The following is a 21,978-nucleotide window of genomic DNA, read 5'->3' as shown; positions in this document are numbered from 1 at the left end:
CAATCATATTCGATGACAGGCCCCAGGTGGGCGGGTCTTTGTGGGTCGGCTCTATCAACAGTATGGCGGACGATGGCGACAGTACGAGTGGAGCGGTTGACACTAGTGGCGGACAGAGAACTTCAGAGGAGTCTGACGGGTTCAGTATTAGCGGGATTCTGTTAAATTTAAGTATTTTAGTTTTAGTGGTTACGATCTGCTATGTTATTTATCGGCGATGGGGTAAACGGATTGGTGCTGACGCGGCCCAGGCAGGCGAGGCCTCATCTCTTCCAAAGATGAGAAGACGTGATTTCACTTTGGAGCAACTTGGGGAATACGATGGACTTCAAAACCCCCGGATCATGATGGCAGTTAATATGAAAGTATTCGATGTTACCACCGGCAAAAAGTTTTATGGTCGAGGTAGGAATCCGTGAATGGAAAAGAGCACACTAGTTAACTAGGCACTGTAGCTAGCTACTGTGTCTTGTACCAGTCTAGACGACTAACACAAATGATGATGGCATCGGTAATTTGGGCGCAATAGTTAGCTTCGGCTAGCTATCTAACTCAGTTACAGCAGGTTATTTTAGTGATTTGATTTAGCACGTTAGTTAATCTGGCACTTTGCATTTACATGGCTTGTTAGCCAACTGGCTAGTTTGTCTGTGTCTTCTAGTTTGTATCAGTACGTTAACGTTAGACACGCTTGTTTACAATATGGTTAGCTAACTAGCTATCTACGCTACCTGTTATGTAGCTACATCTAAACTAAATTGTTAGCTAGACAGACTGATCAGCGTTAGCAGAAGCGGGGACAATGAAAAACAACGTTAGTTAGCTAACTAGTTATCCCCAAAGGCGTGCGGAAAAAACCAAGCCCCTGTGCTAGCTAACGTTAGCGCTAAACCATGGCAAACCACTTTGCCAGTTGGCTAAATGATCTTACTGCTATATATCATAACAGTTTTGAGATCATATCAAGTTACACAGCTAGTTAACTAACGTTATCGTTTGTCCTATACGAGCTAGGCCTAGCTGATCAGCTGTAGGAAGATTGCTAGCTAACATTAGCTAGGCAGGTATACTGTTGGCCTAAGAAGGACCCTTTAATAACTTGGCTGGCGGACCCACCCATCAACCTCACTTATATAATCATGATCATAAATCCACTTGCATCATTCATCTAGCTAACTAGTCTCGTAGAAGTGGAAAGTTAACCAAAAATGTATCTAACAACATTGTCTGGTTATTTTGCGTTGGCTATCTAGCCTTGCCATGTGCGAGACAACCAAGATAGTTCTCACTAGATTGGAAGAACAATGTCAGCTGGCATGCAGTGTCTCTTCTAAACAGAAGCCTGCTTTTAATTGATTTCTGATTGTTTAAACGTTAAGGCATATCACTTCATGGGATCCCATATGGCTCCGTTGGTAGATCATGGCTCTTGTAATGCCGGGGTTGTGGGTTCGTATTTGCACGGGACCAGTACTGGGGAAAAAGTACAACAATATATCTACCCACTACTGTATATCTGCTAAATGACTCAAATGTAAAAATACAACTTTTGAAGTAATGTTTCTCTTCTATTTAACAACCACCCAAATATGAACCTTCATTCCAGTAGCTCTGGGTCCTCACACGTGATCAGAAATTCAAATCAAAATATACTTTTATTCGTCTTATGCGCCGAATACAACAGCTGTAGACTTTACAGTGAAATGCTTACTTACAAGCCCTTAACCAACAATGCAGTTTTAAGAAAAATAAGTGTTAAGTTAAAAATAGATAAGTTAAAAAATAACATAATTAAAGAGCAGCAGAAAAATAACAGTAGTGAGGCTATATACAGGGGGTAACGGTACAGAGTCAATGTGCGGGGGCACTGGTTAGTTTAGGTAATATGTACATGTAGGTAGAGTTAAAGTGACTATGCATAGATAATAAACAGAGTAGCATCAGAGTAAAATAGGGAGTGGGGTGTACAGTGCAAATAGTCTGGGTAGCCATCTGATTAGCTGTTCAGGAGTCTTATTGCTTGGGGTTAGAAGCTGTTAAGAAGCCTCTTGGACCTAGACTTGGCGCTCCGGTACCCCTGCCATGCGGTAGCAAAGAGAACAGTCTATGACAAGGGTGGCTGGAGTCTTTGACAATTTTTAGAGCCTTCCTCTGACACCTCATGGATGGCAGGAAGCTTAGCCCCAGTGATGTACTGGGCCGCTCCCACTACCCTCTGTAGTGCCTGGTGGTCAGAGGCCGAGCAGTTATGATTCTTTCTGAGGATATGACAAGTGTTTGGTGCTCTATCTGTACTGTGCTAGTCTTGCTAACACCAGCTTCTCTACGTCCATGTCGGCATGAAGCAACGATAATGTGCCCCCAGACTTCAAGACCGTATGGTGGTTGGATATCCGTGTTTTGAATTGAATGAATCATGTTCTATTGTTTGCAGCTAACATCACGAATAAGGCGCATAAATCACCACTCACATTTTCTACACTAAAACGGGGGACATATTAGACAACTGCAACCTGTTAAACATTACGATCGTGTGGCAAGCAAGTAGCAACTAACGTTAGCTAGCATTGATCCGCCTATAGAAAGCCAGCTAATAAACTTTAGCTTGTTTGATATCAACTTGAAATTGGCTAGCTAGCCAAATGTATGTTTTAGTTATAAATGAACTAGTTAGCTAATTATAGGCTGAACATTTCCTTACTCCACTGAAGTTAATCGTGTTCCTCCTTGGATGTCCTCTGTATACATAGTAAGTCAATGATGTGAATCACCCATGCATTCTAGCTAGCTAATACTGTACCTCCCATGTTCACTTTAGGGGGCATGTTTCCTCCCTGCCCCCCAATTTTGCAATGCATGAACATGAAGTACCCTAAACCTGAATAGATCTGTCTGACCCAAAAATACCTATTGATTTTGGTTAGTTAGCCTCACTCCTATCATATTGAAAACTGCAAACATCTTAGAATTGCACAAATCCAAAATGTATCTGCGGTATGTTTTCCTCCCAGTGGGGGGTTTATGGATGTGTTTACACAGACCTGGCCCTCCATGATGTGCTATAGAGCTGTCTTTCATCCCTCTAGCCTGGTGCAGTGGGACAATTCGTGTTCAGCCTCATAGTAGCATGATTCTGGATAGTTCAACTCCTGTAAATAGTGAAAATTCATTTTTAGATGTCTATGGGACAGTTTTCCAACCATAACATTGTAAAACACTCACAGTGGGGAATGAGTTTTTCCAACTTGAGACCCAAGCAGGGTTTCCTTTAGGAAAATGTCGTGCCGGACAGTGTGACCGGGAAGATTTTAATTTCCCGGCCATTTGAGAAATATACCAGACCCCTATGCAGTGGTTCTATAACCCATTAGGGTGTCCACCCATGGTGCTCAGAATGACATTAATCACATCACAGAGTATGAAATCAGAAATCACAGAGTATGAAATCAGAGTATAGTCATTTATCTTAACAGAACATGCAACTCCTGTAATGAAGTGATTCGTAATGAATGTGATTTGAGGCAAAACTCCATTCTCAACAGCGCACCTGATGACAGTGGTTCTATATGGGGTGTTAGAAATGTACATTCCCCCTCTTTCTAAAGATGCAACAACTAGGATGGGTTGCTAATATGACTAGGATTGTGCTTTTGGCTTCTGGACAACGGAAGAAAGTTGACATGAAAACCAATAGAACAGGAGAGAGATGGCATGATGAGCAAGTCTTTCATAGCTGGTACGTCCAATATGTAGGTAGGTAAATTGAAATGCATTTGCGAAAATTATATAATTGCTCCTGTCTATACTGAAATAAATAAAATCATTCAAAATACATGAATTAGCCACAGAGGAATCGAGGCTCATTAGCATACCAAAAAATTGAAATAGCTGTGTATTGTTTCAATCACAAGCTTGTAGGCCTATGCCTATTTGGGAATCCCACAATTTGGCCAGCGTGCGTGGCAATACGTCTAGCTGATTGAGGTGCTGCTGTCAGTGAAAAGCATCTAAAATATGAAGATAATGTGTCTAGAGTATCATTTAAAATGTTGAGACAAGAAGAAGGGGAGGTGTGGTGGAGATATGGTGTGTCTCCAGAATGAGGAGGGGTGTGGTGGAGATATGGTGTCTCTCCAGAATGAGGAGGGGTGTGTTGGAGATATGGTTTCTCTCCAGAATGAGGAGGGGTGTGGTGGAGATATGGTGTGTCTCTCCAGAATGATGAGGGGTGTGGTGGAGATATGGTGTGTCTCCAGAATGATGAGGGGTGTGTTGGAGATATGGTGTGTCTCCAGAATGAGGAGGGGTGTGGTGGAGATATGGTGTGTCTCCAGAATGAGGAGGGGTGTGGTGGAGATATGGTGTGTGTCTCCAGAATGAGGAGGGGTGTGGTGGAGATATGGTGTCTCTCCAGAATGAGGAGGGGTGTGTTGGAGATATGGTTTCTCTCCAGAATGAGGAGGGGTGTGTTGGAGATATGGTTTCTCTCCAGAATGAGGAGGGGTGTGGTGGAGATATGGTGTCTCTCCAGAATGAGGAGGGGTGTGTTGGAGATATGGTGTGTCTCTCCAGAATGAGGAGGGGTGTGGTGGAGATATGGTGTCTCTCCAGAATGAGGAGGGGTGTGTTGGAGATATGGTTTCTCTCCAGAATGAGGAGGGGTGTGTTGGAGATATGGTTTCTCTCCAGAATGAGGAGGGGTGTGGTGGAGATATGGTGTGTCTCCAGAATGAGGAGGGGTGTGGTGGAGATATGGTGTCTCTCCAGAATGAGGAGGGGTGTGGTGGAGATATGGTGTGTGTCTCCAGAATGAGGAGGGGTGTGGTGGAGATATGGTGTGTGTCTCCAGAATGAGGAGGGGTGTGGTGGAGATATGGTGTGTGTCTCCAGAATGATGACTCTAGTGTATTTATGCGCTCATTTCTTTAACCTCCAGTGTATCAATGTGTCAATATGGCAGAGGCTGATCTCGCATTAGTTGAATTTTATCTTTTAGATTTTTATTTAATTCTGATTTTTATGAATAACAACGTGACAGTGATTTTGCGAAACGAAACTTCCACGAAAATGCTGATTTGATCATCGTAACTACATATCGATAGGAATGGTAGGATAAAAAGCTTCCCCAACCTTAAAGTGTTTATATTAGAATTGACTCTATGTTTCCATGGTGGGATTTGCCTATAGGCTACTTTGAAGCAAGGCAAGACATGCCTCGTAATATCGAGTAAAACATTCAGGTTTCAAACAAGTCTGCCTTTGCATACTTCCTCCAGCTCACATTGTGAAGTGGTGTGGATGGACTCATAGCCTATTGCATTCACGTGAATGTGAGGCACGCTTCAATTAGGCTACCAGCTGAGAAATCAAAATAGCAGGAGTAGCACCAAACGGTTTTTAACACACGATTACATTTAGCATTGTTATGCAATGAATGGGCTTTATACATGGACATTTACTCCAGCAGCAACCAGCTGAGGAGCTGCAGGAGAAATTCCGCTCAAAATAGGCTGTGTGATGTGTTATTGAGAGTCATTATGTAGACCAATCAAAATACACACACGCCAAGAAAATTCCACTATATTATGCAAATTAACCTTTAGACCGATAAGCATGACGGTCACATGTCATGCACTAGAATTTCCATCAATTAATCCTTGAGTCTATTGACACACCCATGCGTCAATCTAAGTAACATAAATTAAAAAAATCCCCATCAAAGTCCATCAGTTTAAGCTAGAGATATCTTCATGGGCTGCGTGTCAATCCACCCCGTCCGTCTGTGTCGGTCTTCCACATCACGCTAAAGTGGTGTTTGTCAGACCAAGAGACGGAAATCGGTCTTCTCACACAAACGTCTGTTGCATCCCAGTGGTCTGACCTACAAACTATTGTCACCACTCTCTATTTTTTATGTTTTATTTCACCTTTATTTAACCAGGTCGGCCAGTTCAGAACAAGTTCTCGTTTACAACCCTAACCCTTTATTTAACCAGGTAGACTAGTTCAGAACAAGTTCTCGTTTACAACCCTAACCCTTTATTTAACCAGGTCGGCCAGTTCAGAACAAGTTCTCGTTTACAACCCTAACCCTTTATTTAACCAGGTCGGCCAGTTCAGAACAAGTTCTCATTTACAACCCTAACCCTTTATTTAACCAGGTCGGCCAGTTCAGAACAAGTTCTCATTTACAACCCTAACCCTTTATTTAACCAGGTCGGCCAGTTCAGAACAAGTTCTCGTTTACAACCCTAACCCTTTATTTAACCAGGTCGGCCAGTTCAGAACAAGTTCTCATTTACAATCCTAACCCTTTATTTAACCAGGTCGGCCAGTTCAGAACAAGTTCTCGTTTACAACCCTAACCCTTTATTTAACCAGGTCGGCCAGTTCAGAACAAGTTCTCGTTTACAACCCTAACCCTTTATTTAACCAGGTCGGCCAGTTCAGAACAAGTTCTCGTTTACAACCCTAACCCTTTATTTAACCAGGTCGGCCAGTTCAGAACAAGTTCTCGTTTACAACCCTAACCCTTTATTTAACCAGGTCGGCCAGTTCAGAACAAGTTCTCGTTTACAACCCTAACCCTTTATTTAACCAGGTCGGCTAGTTGAGAACAAGTTCTCATTTACAAACCTAACCCTTTATTTAACCAGGTGGCCAGTTCAGAACAAGTTCTCGTTTACAACCCTAACCCTTTATTTAACCAGGTCGGCCAGTTCAGAACAAGTTCTCGTTTACAACCCTAACCCTTTATTTAACCAGGTCGGCTAGTTGAGAACAAGTTCTCATTTACAAACCTAACCCTTTATTTAACCAGGTGGCCAGTTCAGAACAAGTTCTCGTTTACAACCCTAACCCTTTATTTAACCAGGTCGGCCAGTTCAGAACAAGTTCTCATTTACAACCCTAACCCTTTATTTAACCAGGTAGACTAGTTGAGAACAAGTTCTCATTTACAACCCTAACCCTTTATTTAACCAGGTCGGCCAGTTCAGAACAAGTTCTCGTTTACAACCCTAACCCTTTATTTAACCAGGTAGACTAGTTGAGAACAAGTTCTCATTTACAATCCTAACCCTTTATTTAACCAGGTAGACTAGTTGAGAACAAGTTCTCATTTACAATCCTAACCCTTTATTTAACCAGGTAGACTAGTTGAGAACAAGTTCTCATTTACAATCCTAACCCTTTATTTAACCAGGTAGACTAGTTGAGAACAAGTTCTCATTTACAATCCTAACCCTTTATTTAACCAGGTAGGCCAGTTGAGAACAAGTTCTCATTTACAACTGCGACCTGGCCAAGATAAAGCAAAGCAGTGTGAACAGACAACAACACAGAGTTACACATGGAGTAAACAATAAACAAGTCAATAACATGGTAGGAAAAAGAGAATCTATATACAATGTGTGCAAAAGGCATGAGGTAGGCAATAAATCGAATAATTACAATTTAGCAGATTAACACTGGAGTGATAAATCATCAGATGATCATGTGCAAGTAGAGATACTGGTATGCAAAATTGCATAAAAGTAAATAAATAAAAGCAGTATGGGGGTGAGGTAGGTAAATTGGGTGGGCTATATACCGATGGACTATGTACAGCTGGAAAGGGGAGACTCTGACGAACACGATGGTGTTCTCTGTTTTGCTTTACAAGTGTCACGGGACCTGTATGAAGGTAACCCATACAAACTAATGGAAGTAGTTTTGTGCCGGCAAAAATAAGGGGTTAATTGTGTCCAGAAAACACATATTTCCTGAGTTTTCTTATCTCCTATATATAGGACGGACACTTAAACGTATTTTTTGACTGTCTTTTTTGCCATTTCTGAATGTGTTGTTCACTGCGTTTATGGGCTATTGTAGTAAAGGCCAAATTCAATATGGCGTCACTATGTTAGGTTAATTTCAGTCAATCATTTGGAATGAAAATGTCTAGGTAGCCTAGCCAGCCAAGTCATTGGTGGCACACCTGTTATGTCAGTGGCGGTTGACTTGGGTCTCGGAGCTTTTCCGTTGTCATCCACAACGTCCTCTTGCAGGTACTACCTTCATCTTCTCTGTGTCCTACAGCAGGACAAGTGGAGAGAAGAGCGAGAGAGGGGTGTTTCAATGTACAGGCCGTGCTGGGGGTCATGATGCCTGTGCTGAAGGGCAAGTGGGCAGACATCGCCACAGACACCTACAGGAGCTTCTGATGTTAAGTCAAACCACCTCTGGCACTACTTCTTGCAGTACTTGAGGAACACCTTCTATAGACATTCCCTTCCTGAACCAGACTATATATTCTTATCACTCTCTCTGGCCGTGTCCGAATACCCACACTTGCGTCCTAAATAGTAGGCCGTTCGAGTATGCAAAATAATTTTGTTTAAATGTGACATTTAAAAAAAATCAAGTATACTTTAAATGCCTGATGTCAAAGCCTAAATGTGTATGACAACAAATGATGATCAGATATGGGGAGGAGCCAACCAAAATCAACCAATAGCGGGAAACAGCGCAGTAGCGCATGACGCATTCTCAGTATGCCAAAATAAATGTTTTATAGTATGCCAAAATAAATGTTTTATAGTATGCAACATTTCATCTAGTATGGTTTAAATGACAGGATGTTGTACTCACCTCCGCTCTTCATCTAGTAGGATTAGATGTGCACTTTCCCACAATGCATTGGAAGAGGTGAGCTGCGAGTGATGGGCTCTAGTTCTCTTCAAGTAGCCAACAACAAAACTAGGCTACTTAATTGGGAAGATACCCAAAGCTTCTGTGGTGGTGTTCAAATGTAGGCTAATTAGTTTTTGTTCTCCTTAAAATGATCAGGAGTATTGCATCTTTGAAAACCATATTTTGATTTCTGAATGTGTCGGCACCGAGGAACGGGGATGTGGCTGCGTTGTCGATGTCATATTAATCAGGTCTTTTGATTTGACCTGATTTTTAGCTATGCTACCTTTTTGAATTATTACAGTTAGCTGTCATTCTGCTCTCGTTCCCAATGATCAATAGTTTATTATGTTGCTGTCCAGCGGTTCTGAAGTATGGTTAGGGTCCACGTTTTTCTGTGCAATAGCCTTTTGATTTGAACACTTGAAATGTTTTGGTTTGTGTACTAGGCTATTTGATTTAATTTATATACAGCACCAGTCAAAAGTTTGGACACCTACTCATTCAAGGGTTTTATGATGCACTTCTATCACTGTATTTAGTAGAGGTCGACCGATTCTGTTTTTTCAACGCCGATACCGATTATTGGAGGACCATTAAAAGTCGATACCGATTAATCAGACGATTTTTTGTAATAATGACAATTACAACAATACTGAATGAACACTTATTTTGACTTAATATAATACATCGATAAAATCAATTTAGCCTCAAATAAATAATGAAACATGTTCAATTTGGTTTAAATAATGCAAAAACAAAGTGTTGGAGAATAAAGTAAAAGTTTAATATGTGCCATGTAAGAAAGCTAACGTTTCAGTTCCTTGCTCAGAACATGAGAACATATGAAAGCTGGTGGTTCCTTTTAACATGAGTCTTCAATATTCCCAGGTAAGAAGTTTTAGGTTGTAGTTATTATAGGAATTATAGGACTATTTCTCTCTCTAACATTTGTAATTCATTAACCTTTGACTATTGGATGTTCTTATAGACACTTTAGTATTGCCAGTGTAACAGTATAGCTTCCGTCCCTCGCCCCTACCTGGGGTCGAACCAGGAACACATCGACAACAGCCACCCTCGAAGCAGCGTTACCCATGCAGAGCAAGGGGAACAACTACTCCAAGTCTCAGAGCGAGTGACGTTTGAAATGCTATTAGCGCGCACCCCGCTAACTAGCTAACCATTTCACATCGGTTACACCAGCCTAATCTCGGGAGTTGATAGGCTTGAATTCATAAACAGCAGAGCTGCTGGCAAAACACACAAAAGTGCTGTTTGAATGAATGTTTACGAGCCTGCTGCTGCCTACCATCGCTCAGTCAGACTGCTCTATCAAATATCAAATCATACACTTAATTATAACATAATAACACACAGAAATACGAGCCTTGGGTCATTAATATGGTCGAATCCGGAAACTATCATCTCGAAAACAAAACATTTATTCTTTCAGTGAAATACAGAACTGTTAGGTATTTTATCAAACGGATGGCATCCATCAGTCTAAATATTCTGTTACATTGTACAACCTTCATGTTCTTTGCACAACCTTTACGTTCAATTACGTAAAATTCTGTCAAATTAGGCGGCCCAAACTGTTCCATATACCCTGACTCTGCGTGCAATGAACGCAAGAGAAGTGACACAATTTCACCTGGTTAATATTGCCCGCTAACCTGGATTTCTTTTAGCTAAATATGCAGGTTTAAAAATATATACTTCTGTGTATTGATTTTAAGAAAGGCATTGCTAATTTTAATGCTAGCTAGAAACTTACCGTGGCTTACTGCATTCGCGTGGAGTGCAATGTAATCAGGTGGTTAGAGCGTTGGACTAACTGTAAGGTTGAATCCCTCGAGCTGACAAGGTAAAAATCTGTCGTTCTGCCCCTGAACGAGGCAGTTAACCCACTGTTCCCCTGAACGAGGCAGTTAACCCACTGTTCCCCTGAACAAGGCAGTTAACCCACTGTTCCCCTGAACGAGGCAGTTAACCCACTGTTCCCCTGAACGAGGCAGTTAACCCACTGTTCCCCTGAACGAGGCAGTTAACCCACTGTTCCCCTGAACGAGGCAGTTAACCCACTGTTCCCCTGAACGAGGCAGTTAACCCACTGTTCCCCTGAACGAGGCAGTTAACCCACTGTTCCCCTGAACGAGGCAGTTAACCCACTGTTCCCCTGAACGAGGCAGTTAACCCACTGTTCCCCTGAACGAGGCAGTTAACCCACTGTTCCCCTGAACGAGGCAGTTAACCCACTGTTCCTAGGACGTCATTGTAAAAAAGAATTTGTTTTTAACTGACTTGCCAAGTTAAATAAAGGTGTAAAGATTTAAAAAAATACAGATTTCCGATTGTTATGAATACTTGAAATCGGCCCTAATTAATCAGTCGACCTCTAGTATTTAGCCTACTTAATGGTCCATCACTTTATTTAGTGTACTTAATGCTCCATCACTGTTTTTAGCCTACTTAACGGTCCATCACTGTATTTAGCCTACTTAATGCTCCATCACTGTATTTAGCCTACTTAACGGTCCATCACTGTATTTAGCCTACTTAACGGTCCATCACTGTATTTAGCCTACTTAACGGTCCATCACTGTATTTAGCCTACTTAACGGTCCATCACTGTATCTATCAACTTAATGCTCCATCACTGTATTTAGCCTACTTAACGGTCCATCACTGTATTTAGCCTACTTAACGGTCCATCACTGTATTTAGCCTACTTAACGGTCCATCACTGTATTTAGGCTACTTAACGGTCCATCACTGTATTTAGCCTACTTAACGGTCCATCACTGTATTTAGCCTACTTAACGGTCCATCACTGTATTTAGCCTACTTAACGGTCCATGACTGTATTTAGCCTACTTAACGGTCCATGACTGTATTTAGCCTACTTAACGGTCCATCACTGTATTTAGGCTACTTAACGGTCCATCACTGTATTTAGCCTACTTAACGGTCCATCACTGTATTTAGCCTACTTAACGGCCCATCACTGTATTTAGCCTACTTAACGGTCCATCACTGTATTTAGCCTACTTAACGGTCCATCACTGTATTTAGCCTACTTAACGGTCCATCACTGTATTTAGCCTATTTAACGGTCCATCACTGTATTTAGCCTACTTAACGGTCCATCACTGTATTTAGCCTACTTAACGGTCCATCACTGTATTTAGGCTACTTTAGTCCATCACTGTATTTAGGCTACTTTAGTCCATCACTGTATTTAGGCTACTTAACGGTCCATCACTGTATTTAGGCTACTTAACGGTCCATCACTGTATTTAGCCTACTTAACGGTCCATGACTGTATTTAGCCTACTTAACGGTCCATGACTGTATTTAGCCTACTTAACGGTCCATGACTGTATTTAGCCTACTTAACGGTCCATCACTGTATTTAGGCTACTTAACGGTCCATCACTGTATTTAGCCTACTTAACGGTCCATCACTGTATTTAGCCTACTTAACGGTCCATCACTGTATTTAGCCTACTTAACGGTCCATCACTGTATTTAGCCTACTTAACGGTCCATCACTGTATTTAGGCTACTTAACGGTCCATCACTGTATTTAGCCTATTTAACGGTCCATCACTGTATTAAGCCTACTTAACGGTCCATCACTGTATTTAGCCTACTTAACGGTCCATCACTGTATTTAGGCTACTTTAGTCCATCACTGTATTTAGGCTACTTTAGTCCATCACTGTATTTAGGCTACGTTAGTCCATCACTGTATCTATCAACTTAATGCTCCATCACTGTATTTAGTCTAGTTAATGCTCCATCACTGTATTTAGGCTACTTTAGTCCATCACTGTATTTAGCCTACTTTAGTCCATCACTGTATTTAGGCTACTTTAGTCCATCACTGTATTTAGGCTACGTTAGTCCATCACTGTATTTAGGCTACGTTAGTCCATCACTGTATCTATCAACTTAATGCTCCATCACTGTATTTAGTCTAGTTAATGCTCCATCACTGTATTTAGGCTACTTTAGTCCATCACTGTATTTAGCCTACTTAACGGTCCATCACTGTATTTAGCCTACTTAACGGTCCATCACTGTATTTAGGCTACTTTAGTCCATCACTGTATTTAGGCTACTTTAGTCCATCACTGTATTTAGGCTACGTTAGTCCATCACTGTATCTATCAACTTAATGCTCCATCACTGTATTTAGTCTAGTTAATTCTCCATCACTGTATTTAGGCTACTTTAGTCCATCACTGTATTTAGCCTACTTTAGTCCATCACTGTATTTAGCCTAGTTAACGGTCCATCACTGTATTTAGCCTACTTAACGGTCCATCACTGTATTTAGCCTACTTAACGGTCCATCACTGTATTTAGCCTACTTAACGGTCCATCACTGTATTTAGCCTACTTAACGGTCCATCACTGTATTTAGCCTACTTAACGGTCCATCACTGTATTTAGCCTACTTAACGGTCCATCACTGTATTTAGCCTACTTTAGTCCATCACTGTATTTAGGCTACTTTAGTCCATCACTGTATTTAGGCTACTTTAGTCCATCACTGTATTTAGGCTACTTTAGTCCATCACTGTATTTAGGCTACTTTAGTCCATCACTGTATTTAGGCTACGTTAGTCCATCACTGTATCTATCAACTTAATGCTCCATCACTGTATTTAGTCTAGTTAATTCTCCATCACTGTATTTAGGCTACTTTAGTCCATCACTGTATTTAGCCTACTTAACGGTCCATCACTGTATTTAGGCTACTTTAGTCCATCACTGTATTTAGCCTACTTAACGGTCCATCACTGTATTTAGCCTACTTTAGTCCATCACTGTATTTAGGCTACTTTAGTCCATCACTGTATTTAGGCTACTTTAGTCCATCACTGTATTTAGCCTACTTTAGTCCATCACTGTATTTAGGCTACTTTAGTCCATCACTGTATTTAGGCTACGTTAGTCCATCACTGTATCTATCAACTTAATGCTCCATCACTGTATTTAGTCTAGTTAATGCTCCATCACTGTATTTAGGCTACTTTAGTCCATCACTGTATTTAGCCTACTTTAGTCCATCACTGTATTTAGGCTACTTTAGTCCATCACTGTATTTAGGCTACTTTAGTCCATCACTGTATTTAGGCTACTTTAGTCCATCACTGTATTTAGCCTACTTTAGTCCATCACTGTATTTAGGCTACTTTAGTCCATCACTGTATTTAGGCTACGTTAGTCCATCACTGTATCTATCAACTTAATGCTCCATCACTGTATTTAGTCTAGTTAATGCTCCATCACTGTATTTAGGCTACTTTAGTCCATCACTGTATTTAGCCTACTTTAGTCCATCACTGTATTTAGGCTACTTTAGTCCATCACTGTATTTAGGCTACTTTAGTCCATCACTGTATTTAGGCTACGTTAGTCCATCACTGTATCTATCAACTTAATGCTCCATCACTGTATTTAGGCTACTTTAGTCCATCACTGTATTTAGTCTAGTTAACGGTCCATCACTGTATTTAGGCTACTTTAGTCCATCACTGTATTTAGTCTAGTTAACGGTCCATCACTGTATTTAGCCTACTTTAGTCCATCACTGTATTTAGGCTACTTTAGTCCATCACTGTATTTAGGCTACTTTAGTCCATCACTGTATTTAGCCTACTTTAGTCCATCACTGTATTTAGGCTACTTTAGTCCATCACTGTATTTAGGCTACGTTAGTCCATCACTGTATCTATCAACTTAATGCTCCATCACTGTATTTAGTCTAGTTAATGCTCCATCACTGTATTTAGGCTACTTTAGTCCATCACTGTATTTAGCCTACTTTAGTCCATCACTGTATTTAGGCTACTTTAGTCCATCACTGTATTTAGGCTACTTTAGTCCATCACTGTATTTAGGCTACGTTAGTCCATCACTGTATCTATCAACTTAATGCTCCATCACTGTATTTAGGCTACTTTAGTCCATCACTGTATTTAGTCTAGTTAACGGTCCATCACTGTATTTAGGCTACTTTAGTCCATCACTGTATTTAGTCTAGTTAACGGTCCATCACTGTATTTAGCCTACTTAATGTCTTAAAGGCATATCATGCACACAAACACTTCTTACTCATTTACATTTGTACAAATACAAAACTTCCAATCATTCACTGGTGTGTCATCACTATAATTTCCATTCATACAGTGCCATTCTATATTGTTGAATGTCATTCAGACATTACATGTATCCATTACAGTGCCATTCTATATTGTTGAAGTACACTTCTAGGTCATTCAGACATTACATGTATCCATCACTGTGCCATTCTATGTTGTTGAAGTACACTTCTAGGTCATTGTTCATACCATATGTAGGTCATATGAACTTCATCCACAACGATTCAGATGATTTTGGAGCTCTATAGGACTGAGGCCAACACCTCTCTCCCGGTCTTCCCCAACCAGCTCTCCGGACTTCCAAAGACAAGGTCTCACGCACACTCCCGTATAGCGATCTTGTCTTTCTCCACAACCACCGTTCTGAGACCCAGGGCTGTTGCGGATTTGGTCATCGGTCGACCATAGACTTTAACAGGGACACGAAGGCCAGAATTTGAGGCTTTTTACCTAGACTCTTGAAGATTAAAACTAGCTAGCTAACTGGTAAAGGAGGCTTTTGTCAAGTCTGCCAATACATCCTCCCCTCGCACAAAGGCTTGAAATGCTTCAAGTTGCTACTATTTCAATTCAATCCCTAAATTGGTTGTTACTATGTGGCAGAGTGGTCTCGATCTCCTTTCAGGAAGGCTCCATCACTGAGTTTTTCACCAGCAGTTTTAGTTAGGCTAGCTAGTCTAGCTAACTTTAGCTCTCTGGTGGGGGCGTAGCAAATTGACGAGGAAGCATGTGGGAAGTTGTGCATTCAAATAGCGTGCAAATGAGAACTAATGAAGTTGCAATTTTCTTTTAGCTAACCTCTTTTTAACAAGCCAGCGTTTCTAGTCATGTGGGTCCCTGCTTCCGCGCACGCGAAGATACGTGGGTCGCCGGGGTTTTGTGGGTCTGCGTGCGCGGGATACGTGGGTCGCCGCGTCCGCGGGGTTTTGTGGGTCCGCGCGCGCGGGGGATACGTGGGTCGCCGCGTCTCATTTCTTTAGTAGAACCATATTCTGTTTAGTAGAACCATATTCTGCACTGCCTCTCCCTGCAGACGGTCTTTCTAGAACTGAACCATACAGTTAGATGCAGTAGGTATATATTCTGTTTAATGTACTGTCTCTCCCTACAGACGGTCCATATGGTATCTTTGCGGGCCGGGATGCATCGAGGGGTCTGGCCACGTTCTGTTTGGAGAAAGACGCCCTGAGGGAGGAGTACGATGACCTGTCAGACCTCAACGCTGTTCAGATGGAGTCCGTCAGAGAGTGGGAGATGCAGTTCATGGGTATGTTATACAGGAAATGAACTATACAGGACCAGTCAAATGTTTGGACACCTACTCATTCAACGGTTTTTCTTTATTTTGACTATTTTCTACATTGTAGAATAATAGTGAAGACATCAACACAATGAAATAACACATGGAATCATGTAGTAACCAGAAAAGTGTTAAACAATTCCAAATATATTTTATATTTGAGATTCTTCAAAGTAGCCACCCTTTGCCTTGATGACAGTTTTGCACACTCTTGGTATTCTCTCAACCAGCTTCATGAGGTAGTCACCTGGAATGTTAAAAGTTAATTTGTGGAATTTCTTTCCTTAATGCGTTTGAGCCATTCAGTTGTGTTGTGACAAGGTAGGGGTGGTATACAGAAGATAGCCTTATTTGGTAAAATACCAAGTCCATATTATGGCAAGAGCAGCTCAAATAAACAAAGAGAAACGACAGTCCATCAATACTTTAAGACATGAAGGTCAGTCAATCCAGAAAATGTCAAGAACTTTGAAAGTTTCTTCAAGTCCGGTTAAAACCATGAAGTGCTATGATGAAACTGGCTCTAGTAAGGACCGCCACAGGAAAGGAAGACCCAGAGTTACCTCTGCTGCAGAGGATACGTTCATTAGAGTTAAATGCACCTCAGATTGCAGCCCAAATAAGTGTTTCACAGAGTTGAAGTAACAGACACATCTCAACATCAACTGTTCAGAGGAGACTGCATGAATCAGGTCTTCATGGTCGAATTGCTGCAAAGAAACCACTACTAAAGGACACCAATAAGAAGAAGACATGCTCGGGCCAAGAAACACGATCAATGGACATTAAACCTGTGGAAATGTCCTATGGTCTGATAAGTCCAAATTTGAGATGTTTGGTTCCAACCGCCGTGTCTTTGTGAGACGAATAGTAGGTGAACAGATGATCTCTGCATGTGTGATTCCCACCGTGAAGCATGGAGGAGGAGGCGGTATGGGGGTGCTTTGCTGGTGACTCTCTGTGATTTATTTAGAATTCAAGGCACAATTAACCAGCATGGCTACCACAGCATTCTGCAGCGATACGCCATCCAATCTGGTTTGTGCTTAGTGGGACTATCATTTGTTTTTCAGCAGGACAACAAACCAACACACCTCCAGGCTATGTAAGTGCTAATTGACCAAGAAGGAGAGTGATGGAGTTCTGCATCAGATGACCTGGCCTCCACAATCGGCCAACCTCAACCCAATTGAGATGGTTTGGGATGAGTTGGACCGCAGAGTGAAGGAAAAGCAGCCAACAAGTGCTCAGCATATGTGGGAACTCCTTCAAGACTGTTGGAAAAGCAATACAGGTGAAGCTGGTTGAGAGAATGCCATGTTTGTGGTAACTGCATGATTTCATGTGTTATTTCATAGTTTGATGTCTTCACTATTATTCTACAATGTTGAAAATAGTAAAAATAAAGAAAACCCTTTGAATGAGTAGGTGCATCCAAACTTTTGACTAGTACTGTATGTAGGATATGTATGGATATATGTAGGCTATAAAGATATATATGTATGGCTATATTGAAGCCCATTGAAGATGAGGATTCAGAGTGCAGTTTGATTTGACCCCTGTGATCTCGCATTACAGAAAAATATGATTATGTTGGTCGGCTATTAAAGCCCGGGGATGAGCCTTCAGAATACACGGATGAAGAGGACATCAAGGACCACCTGAAACATGACTGAACTGTTGCCCTGTTCTGTTCACACCACCAACCAAAGCCAGGACCCAGACAGCTGCCAGCGCCCGCCTGCCCCTTCCCCGCCCTCCTCTCTCCCCCGCCTTCCCTCCCCAGCCATTCTTCCTCCTCTGATTGGATGGTCCAGTGGGCAGGCTCTGGACTGACTCCTCCCCTCCACCATACAGATCACCACCAACAGAAACCAATGTTGACAAACTGTTTCAGGGGGATTTGAAGGACATTAACTCGTCTGGGTTTTGTGCTGTTAGAATATCTGAAAAAGGAAAAGAAAGAAAACATTGCTAGAATGCTAGAATTTTCCTTGTGATGTCACGGTTCTCTTCATGTAAACAGAAACAGAGTGGTTGTCAAGCTGAGAGGTTGTGATGGTCAGAGAAGACTGGGTGGAAAGGGAGAGCTTTTAAGTTTTGTTCTTATCCCTCCCCTCAACTGCTTTAGCATTCGATTTTTAACCTTATCAATCAATTAAATCGATTGCCTGTGGGACTTATGTTGAAGAAAAAAACAGTAGTTTAACTTTCCCCAATTGAAAAGGCAGTGCTGTGGCCTAACCAAAGGCAACGGGAGGTGAGTTATATGTTCCTGTGTTGGTAGTGTGTACACTACTAGGTTCTCTCTATCAACATCTCCTTCTGTTTGTGGGGTTCCATGTGATTCTATGTGTGTGTGTGTGTGTGGGGGGGGGGGGGGGGGGGGTAGTAGCATATTTAGAACCACTCAGATTGTTTGATTGGGAATACAAAGGGAAGGTTAGCTGGCAGACAGTTCTAGGGAAGGTTAGCTGGCAGACAGTTGTAATCAATCAACCATTTCCAAGCCACACTACTAGATGTCTGTACAATCCCCTGGACATGAAATGGTCAAAGTATTAATTGTGCCTTATTTTGTTTTATACTACTAAAATCCTGACCAGTCTAAAAAGAAAAAGAAGTGGGAGATTTGTAAAACTATTGCACCCTTCCCTCTTTATTAGTTCTTTATCTTGGAGGTGTTCTAAGAGCAGTCTGCTTTAGAGGTATCAGATGAAGACTCTGGTCCGAGAGAGACTCCCCACATCACAACCTTGTATGTGTACATATATAGACCTCCGTGTTACTGCCATATTTATGTAGTTAATGATGAACTCCATATATTTCTGTGTTGTATTGGCCAAAAGCCCCATGTTTCTTTTTATTTTAAAAAAATGTGGGTGAATTTCAAAAGGAATGTTGAAAGTGCTGTGGGGTGGGATTCGGGAATGTTCAAATTTGGGAAAGAAGTGGCTTGTAAATATATCTATCATTTTATTAAAGCATGTGCAACAATGGTGAACTATGCTGAATTCCTGCCAAGTCATGTATTTAATGTTGGGTTTGTGTCTGCAGAGAGAGACCGAGGCAAGGGATTCCTTCATGCATAATAAACTGATTTGGTTAATAGTTCATGTCTGAGTTATGTTAAATCATTGTCTGTGTAAGACAAATGTAGAATGTTACCATACCAAGTCAAATATCCATCTCTACTTTACAGAAGACAAACTATAGGTGAAATTCAAAAGGGCTCTGATACTACACTGAACAAAAATATCAACGAGTTTAAGGAAATAAATTCATTAGCCCCTAATCTTTGTATTTCGCATAACTGGGAATACAGATATGCATCTGTTGGTCACAGATACCGTAAAAAAAAAAAGTAAAAATAGGGCTTGGATCAGAAAATCAGTCAGTATCTGGTATGACCATTTACCTCATGCTACATGACACCTCCTTCGCACAGAGTTGATCAGTCCATAAGACTCATATCGGCCCCCGAATCAATGAGTATCTGGAGAGACTTGGACTGGTCCCCCTCACTGCATGGTGGCATGGAGACGGGGCAGAAGCAGAATTGTCCCTAAGATCCACCACAGTACTCATTCGTACAAATGAGATAGGTCTCTTGAAAGGGCAGGTAGACACATAATGACTGGCAGTACCGCAATACAGACAGCTCTGGGTGTCAAGTCTGCGTTCGCCTGGAGACAGTCTAGCCCTGCCGAGCTGTATCGGCTCGGGAAGAGGTAAATTGGCTGTCTTCGGAGGCTCTTTGACGAACTTGGGTAAGCTCGGATCCTCTCTGGGACTTCCGGAGGTCATCAGATGCAAGGTTGGCATCCTTGAGTGAGCGATTGGGACTGCAATCAAACTTCTCCCTCCTAAGTTCCCGTAGCCATCCATTGATCCCGGATGGATAAGGTGATGAGTGAGTCGAGATCTGTTGGTAGTTCCCGGGCTGCAAGCTCGTCCTTTACTTCCTTCCGATAATCCGTGCAGGAACGTGTAGAACAGTGCTTCTGGGTTCCAGGCAGCCTCTGCTAACGTGCGGAAATACACTGCATAGTCTGCCACACTGAGGGAGTCCTGCTGAAGCTGGAGTAACGTCCAGGTAGCCTCTCTCCCGGACACAGGAACCGCAAAAAACTTTCTTCACCTCCGCCATGAAACCCTCCAGACTGAAGCATACAGCTGACTGTTCTTCCCAAACGGCCGTAGCCCAGACGAAGGCCCTCCCGGACATCAGCGTGATGAGGTACGCTATCTTAGAGAGGTCAGAGGGGAAGGAGGAATGCTGCAGCTCCCCGACGAAGGAACACTGAGCGAGAAACACCCGACAGGTGCCCAACTCTCCATCAAGTGCTCCGGGGGAGGTAAGTGGGGTTCACGGGAAACCGGGTTACTGAGTGGCTGGGGGGTTACCGTCGTGGTAGGCTGCCTAGTAGACAGCCCACAGAATTTCTCCTGCAATGTGTCCAATGCTAGCTCATGACGTTTGCCCACAGCCTGGAACCCTTCTTTCAGACCGCGAAGAGAACTCGTGCCTTCCAATGGTGGCTCCTTGGGAGGAGATGGTGTTGCAGAGCTGGTCCAAGTCTGCTGGGTCAGTCATGGCCAGTTCATACTATCACGTTTTAAGACCCAGGTGCAGACAGTGTTGAAGAAACTAAAGTGTATTCTGTGACGGCCCTGAATATTTCTGAACCGTCTCAGTGCTTCTCCTTCTAATAGGGCGCTTCCCCTTTAATTCCCATTAAATAGCCAGCATCAGCTGCGCAAAGGTGAAGTTGTGATTGAGACATGAATGAGGATGTGTACTACCTTCAGTTCATGAAGCTTCGCCATTACATTTGTTTGTTGCCTTACAGTGTGTTTTGTAGCCTTAAAGCGAGTTTACCCAGGATTGGATCCACTCTGTGCGTCTGTGGACTACAACTCTCCGTTGGTTTTCGTGGCCTTTTCTCCGCTGGAGATCTGTTGGCGGATTGTCTGACTGACCGACTGACTACAACTTTTTGTACACGGTATTTCATTTGTTTGGGTGATGTATACTGTGATTTATGTAGTTGTGAGGACGTATTATTCTTTGGTTCATCTTTGATACGCTTTATATTTGTGTTGAAAAATAAGTGTTATTTTGAGTGTATGAATATACTGGGTTTACGCTACGGACAAACGTTGCGTGACTAAGGTCACTTGAGTCACTGAACTTATTTACCGGGCTGGACTCTTTTTATGCCCGAGGGACAGGACATTTCTAAATGAACATAAGTGCATTAATTGTTATATTGTTGTGTGTGATCATTTATGTTGTTAATACAACCACGCAAAAGAATACACTTGTTTGAGGTTCTTTCCAATGTTTTAAGGGGTTTATGAAAAGTATATTTCCATCCTTACTTTTAATAAGTCCTTTGTATTGGTGTGACTTGACGGACCAGATGGGACTCATTCCCTCCCAAACTAAAAGGAGAAACCCATGCTTTCTCTGGTAGGCACAACCTACCTGGCACCCCTATAAATAACCTCAAGTCAAAACCGTTACAATTCTTTAAAAGGCAAATGAAAGGTCAAGGCAGGCTGGGGTCAATAATCCAGATAGGGTGTAACTCTAGATAGATCACCTGTCTCTATTATATTATGACAGACCAGATAGATCACCTGTCTCAATTATATTATGTCAGACCAGCTAGATCTACTGTCTCAATTATATAATGTCAGACCAGCTAGATCTACTCCCTCAATTATACTACGAAAGACCAGCTAGATTTACAGTCTCTAGTATATTATGACCGACCAGCTAGATTTACAGTCTCTAGTATATTATGACAGACCAGCTAG

The 21,978-nt window shown here is 42.0% G+C and overlaps 1 protein-coding gene across 1 annotated transcript; it reads left to right on the top strand.

The window, feature by feature from the left end:
* Window positions 1-23: 23 nt before the first annotated feature.
* pgrmc2 (progesterone receptor membrane component 2) lies at window positions 24-18,530 on the top strand. Its single transcript, XM_055865664.1, has 3 exons — window positions 24-405; window positions 15,964-16,119; window positions 17,731-18,530. Exons 1-3 carry the CDS (start codon window positions 63-65, stop codon window positions 17,826-17,828), a joined length of 597 nt encoding a protein of 198 aa, XP_055721639.1. The 5' UTR covers window positions 24-62; the 3' UTR covers window positions 17,829-18,530.
* Window positions 18,531-21,978: the final 3,448 nt, after the last annotated feature.

The sequence above is a fragment of the Salvelinus fontinalis genome, chromosome 16 (genome assembly GCF_029448725.1).
Source record: "Salvelinus fontinalis isolate EN_2023a chromosome 16, ASM2944872v1, whole genome shotgun sequence".
NCBI lineage: Eukaryota > Metazoa > Chordata > Actinopteri > Salmoniformes > Salmonidae > Salvelinus > Salvelinus fontinalis.
This window is presented reverse-complemented; position numbering and strand designations above follow the sequence as displayed.